The 5,996-nt window shown below is 30.6% G+C and overlaps 1 protein-coding gene across 1 annotated transcript; it reads left to right on the top strand.

Moving 5' to 3' along the window:
* The first annotated feature begins 4,798 nt into the window (after positions 1-4,798).
* On the top strand, positions 4,799-5,996 carry LOC113865748 (BRI1 kinase inhibitor 1-like). The gene has a single exon (XM_027500485.1). It carries the CDS (start codon positions 4,933-4,935, stop codon positions 5,845-5,847), a length of 915 nt encoding a protein of 304 aa, XP_027356286.1. The 5' UTR covers positions 4,799-4,932; the 3' UTR covers positions 5,848-5,996.

Here is a 5,996-nt window from a genome sequence, read left to right as displayed (position 1 = left end):
CATATCAATAAAACTGAAAATAAGTCGCTATAAATAGTTATTATAGTAACAATTCGAGTGTCTGTTTTCATTCTTTATTTTTTATTTTTACTTTTTTCAACTATTTTTATCTTTATTTATCTAAAATATCCCTAATTTAAAAGTTATGTTAAACTTGTAGTATGTTACCACTCTCACATCTTAAGATTCCAATTAATTATCAGACTAATTAATATTGAATATAAAAATAATTATAAATAATTTTAAAAATATCTTTTTGCACTGAGTTCATAGGAGGTTTCCTCACATCTTGTAGATATAAAAGAGATACTCAAGCATAGTGAAATTATTCAAAACTTATATACAACTATCTCTTAAACTATCTAGGAAATTGAAAGACCGAATAGTTTAGATGAAAAATATGCATTAACATCCATTTTTGGAGTGTAAAATGGTTGGAGGGAAGAGAAGGATGAAAAGAATAAAAAAAAATAATTAATAATGTGATAGAAAAAAAAAAGATGATGAAAATTACATGTAACAGGAAGCGAATGTGAAAATATAAAATTTAAATGTCAAGTAACTGAAATTCACCTTAATATAAATTTTACCATGTTTTGCTATCAACTTCTTTTGTTTATGAATTTACATAGTTCTTTCGCAATAAACCCACACACCATTTTCTCATATGCTCAATTGACTACCCAAATGACTATGTATCTCCCTTTCCATATTAACTGAAGTACTTTTGTTTGTAATCTATATTCTTCAATCGATATCTACCAGTAATGAGGAGCCAAGGGCGTGGAAGCAGAATCTTTTAATCTCGTCATTATCTATTTCTCTTTTATTAATTTATGTTAGTTATAAAAGGGCTTTTACATGAGTTTTGATTATCAGATTTCATGTGCAAAACCCCTTTAGAATGTCAAATTAATGTTAGAGTTGCACTTATTTATCGTAAGTTTGCTCCATTATTATTATTATTATTATACTCAACTCAGGAAAAATAAAAAACTCGAAAACAGAATTCAGTAATCCTAAGACTAAATTCCACAATTATCTTACTGACATGGGGATCAAACGAATAAAATAATAATAATCAAACGAGAAGTTGATATAACTGGTATAATGAAACTAGATTGATTCAAAAAATTATGGGTTGGAATTCGACAGTGGTTCGTTTGCATGTATTTTTTTTTCTTTTTTTAATAAATTGGGGAGAGGATCAAGGAAGGAGGATTAATCTGTGAAAAATTTTAAGACTCAAAATTTGAACTCTAATAATCTTACATGTAACTTGCTAGATTTCGACACTTAAAACATAATCCATTTGCGTGTCTTAAATATTTGGAAGAGGACAAAGGCTTAGGCTCCTACCTGAGTAAGCATGTTGGTAACAAAAGTAGTCAGCCCAAACAAGTATAAATAGGTTAATTAAAAGTTCACAGTATTTCCTATTTGAACCATTCACTTAACTATCGAATAGGTAGGGGACTAGGGGGTTACAAATGACCCAATCTATATAGCGAATCTTCGTATACGGAATACAAACAATCTGATTAATTCCGTGTCAGAATTTGAATCCCAATTTCACGGATATTCGCTATTCAGAATGTACATTAATTCCATATGTATATGCTTGGAAACATTAATTCCATAAATCTTTATTTTTTTATAATTAGGATACAAAAGACCCTAAAGTTGTTTTATATAAAATTGCAATCAAAATGAAATTTGATGCATATCTCAATTTTATTTAATAATTTAAAATCAAGTTTATTACAAAAATTTATTTAACTTCAACAAAAATTAATCTCATTCAACCTTAAAAGGAATGAAGCTGAACATGATCCGTTTTCTTGGGGATTTTTGAAAAAGATCCAACTTTTATGACTAGTTGAAACGAAAACAAATGTTAGGAAGGGAAGCTGTGAGGTGATCCATAATCTGATCCAAGGTTTGGTTGTTGGTGTGCTGTTTCATATTATGGAAAAGGGATGATTAATTGAGGATCTTGAATGGCTAATATGAGAGGCCGAAAAGCAGAAGTTTTTCCCCCACAAAAGGATCTCTATGTTGTTTGGATGGTGAAGCATTTGTTTTATGCTAAGTTTTCTCTCTCTTATCTCAAAAAGAAAAGATGAGAAATATAGAATATAAAATTGAGTGGTGAAAGTGGTGAGGATGGTTCAGTCCAACCAAATAATGCCTCCATGATTAAGATGTTGACCTTAACCATGCATACAAAATTCCTTTATGCTTGTTGGATGGACCACCACTGCATGCACGTGTGTGTGGGTCTATGATCCTCACCCCACCACCACCTAACTATGTTTCTTTTTTTTATTAGTAATTCTCTTCTTCATCTTCTTCTTCTTCATGTGTCTATATATATGATTATAGGGTATATATGTAGCAGTCAATGTATGATTGTGGACTCACACACACACACTACGCAGTGTTGGGCACCGTTAGATAAGGGGGCTCACACTCACATGACCTCCCTTCCCTAAACGACATTGCTCATTCTGTTTCTCTGAGCTTTCGTGTTCATCAATGAATGAATGGATCATTCCCCACAGCTGGCTGTGATCATGCCCCTTCCCCTCCCCTTTTCAACTAACTATTTCCATTCTTTATCTCATTATCAATAGTCAAAGATAATCTAATTTATTTTTATCATTTCAAATAGTTATATTAACCTTTGATTTAATATTTTCGGATAATAATTAAGAAATTACAACTAAATTTTTAATTCAAAAATATACTACTTAATTTTATCAGCATCCATTACTTCTAATAATGGTTGCTAATATATAATCTTAAATAATGCATGTATTATTTTTTTATACAATATTTTTCTTAAAAAAAAATGTTATTAAGAGTCTAAAAATAAAAAATTTCTATTAAAAGGTATATATTATGTTAAAAACCCAAAAGTTATTTATTTCATTTTTTTCAATAAAAACTTTATACATATATATCTTTAATAACCTCGGTTCTACTTCTTGGAATTAAAGTTTAAAAAGTTGTAATTTTTTTACTTTTATTTTTTAATTAATGTTATAATAACATTAATTATTATTTTTTCATCCTTTATCATGCTTTGCAATTGCAAATGAAATCAATTATATTTTAAAAGAGTGCTTCGTAGAAGACATTGACAAGTTAGTTTAAAGCACCCTTTAAAGGGAAGAAAAGTTTTTTGCAAATAAGCTTGCAAAAATGAGTGCTTCTCAATTTGAGCTTGTTGTTTTTTTAGATAGTCCCTGTTGCCAAGTTCAATTTTGGCTGTTGGATGATTCTAGTGCTGTTTTATTTCTTAGGCCGTAACATCTTATAATTTTTTTTCTCGTAACAAAAAAAAATGAAATCAACGAGTATTTGGATATTTATTAGCTAAGTAAAAAAAAAAATTTGTGAATTATTTTTATCTATAATGTTTTTTTTTAAATTTTGGTACTTAATATTAATCACTTTAAACTACAGTGATTAGTTACTTATTTAAATTTGTAAAAATAATATAAAACATATAACAAGGTAAATTGTTTATTAATTGAAAGATTTAAAATAAATATAAAAAAATTATTAGTCATGAATGATAATAGTGATGGTATGAACTTTAGTTTTGATCGAATTTTTTTGGGATATATGTTTTTTTATAATGGTTATATATTTTAAATTGGAAGAATGAACTTTTATTATTATGTAGTCTATATATATATATATATATTGGTTAGTTACTATTAAACACATTTTTTTGCATTGCATAAATTAACATATGAAAGTTAGCATAAATTTAAGTATTTATTGTCAAGGAATATTTTGAAGAGTCACTTTGTATAAGATATCCAAAAATAAATAAATATAAAATTTGAAAGATTCCAATTGCAAGTTAATTTTAACAATCTATAGTTTATTTTGCCACGCATAAAAATACATTTTAAAAGTTTACATTAATGATTATAATACCATGTTGTACTCACTAAAATGAATATCTTAATTTAGAGGAGGTAAATATAAAAAATATCAATAAAAACAATGCATAAACGTTGGTTGCTAGTTGACAGAAAACCATCCATGTAATTTGTAAATAACTGCATGTTAGAACCTGAGATTCAAAGTAGTATAATATTTTGAAGTTCTAAGTTGCAAGATGCATTATGATTGGGTTGTAGGACTAACATTAAATTAGTAAAAGAATATTTGAAAGTAAACTAATCTAAATTCGTACCAAAAAGTATGTTCTAAAACTTTATTTTTTTCCTTTTGGGCTCCTAAACTACTAGATAAACCCTTGAGTTAGGTACAATATTTTTGCTCTTGTAAATGTACATGGAATTGATTGATTTCTTTCTCTGGGAACCTTCACACTGATTGGAAAACAAAGTCCAAATTTTTCGAGTGAAATCCGCCATGCCAATCCCATCTTCCTTTAGTGGCCAAATTTGGATGTTTGTGACCTCATTCCCAAAACCAGCACAACAATTGCTGTTGGACTTGATAGGGACCCAACGAAACAAAGCACCAACCTTTTCAACACACGAGAAAAAAATAAAATATAAATATATTTATGTAAATATATCATCTTATCTCATTCCATAGCACCCTTCTATCCAAGGGGGAAAAAATATCCATCATTGATAATGCTTAATAATCACGTAAATAATACGCACACACACAGTTAATGTCTTATGAAAAAGTTATAAAAGAAGACAGACCAAGTCCAACAGCGTTTTGACAATGACCCTCTCTTTCTTTCCATGTTTTTCGGTTCCCTTATCCCTCATAAAGCTTTGTTAACATCCATATAACAAAGAAAAGATCACAACCCTTTTCTAATACTCTCTCTCTCTCTCTCCCCACCAAAAAGAAAAAAAGATTATAGAGTGAGAACTTCATATACTGCATCGAATCTTGTTACTCTTCAAGACATCCTCAACTGTAATAATGGAAACACATCTACCCCAAAAGAACACAGAAAACGATGTGGAAAAGCAACAAACTGAAGGAGAAGCAAAGCAACAACCACCTTCACCATCCTCTTCCCCTTCTCATGAGTTCTCCTTCACAATCTCTCTTCACTCTTCTAACACCACAATCCATGATAAATCCAAAGCCCCACCTTCTCTTGCAGTTGATTTAACTCCTGCTGATGACATTTTCTTCCATGGTCACTTGCTCCCTCTTCACCTCCTATCTCACTTCTCTTCATCACCCCGTTTTTCCACCAATTCGATGGACAGTTTCACACTCCCTATCAGAGAATTCTTAGAAGATGAGAAAAAACCCACTAAGGACAGTGGCAGTTGCAACAGCAGCAACAGGAGCAACATCACCATAGATAGCATTAGCAATTGCAATAGCAACAGCATCATCAACAAAGAAGAGTACTACAACAATAGAGGGACAAAGGAAGAAAGTAAGTCCAAGCCTACTTTTTCATTGTTTGGATTAACAAAAGGGCGTAAAGGGTGTCAGGTTAGAGACAAGGAAGATAAAGAAAATAAACATAAGAAGAATCTAGGTTATGATGTGATCCATGCACTAAAAAAGTACCTAAGAATGGTGCAGCCACTAGTGCTTTTCAGAGGGAAAAGAGAAAAAGTCCGGTTCCATGGACAAGCTTATTCTCATTCAGGGAACTTGATTCGGAGAAATAAGCCTGAATTGAGAGGAAGAAGAGGAGAGTATTCAGCACCAGCATCTATGAGGACTTCTCCAACAAACAGTGGCCTTTTGCTTGCAACTGCCACTCTTCCTCCTGCTAATGACAGCACCATGGAAGAGTTGCAAGCTGCTATTCAAGCTGCAATTGCTCATTGCAAAAATTCTATTGCTAAGGAAGAGAAACTCAATTGCTGATAGAGACGTGCTAGATAATTTTTTTTTTCCTAGTTGTACTTATTACTGTCATAGTTTTCATATTTTATGTTTTGGTAATGTTAAATCTACGTCTGAAAAATTTACACCTGCAGGTTATTACACTTGATTACCGATATATATGTTAATTG

Source organism: Abrus precatorius, unplaced genomic scaffold (genome assembly GCF_003935025.1).
Source record: "Abrus precatorius isolate BTA unplaced genomic scaffold, Abrus_2018 Scaffold4, whole genome shotgun sequence".
Classification (NCBI taxonomy): domain Eukaryota; kingdom Viridiplantae; phylum Streptophyta; class Magnoliopsida; order Fabales; family Fabaceae; genus Abrus; species Abrus precatorius.
This window is presented reverse-complemented; position numbering and strand designations above follow the sequence as displayed.

Excerpts from the sequence above, each read along its gene's own strand:
- LOC113865748 (XM_027500485.1), top strand. The coding sequence starts at position 4,933 with ATGGAAACACATCTACCCCAAAAGAACACAGAAAACGATGTGGAAAAG.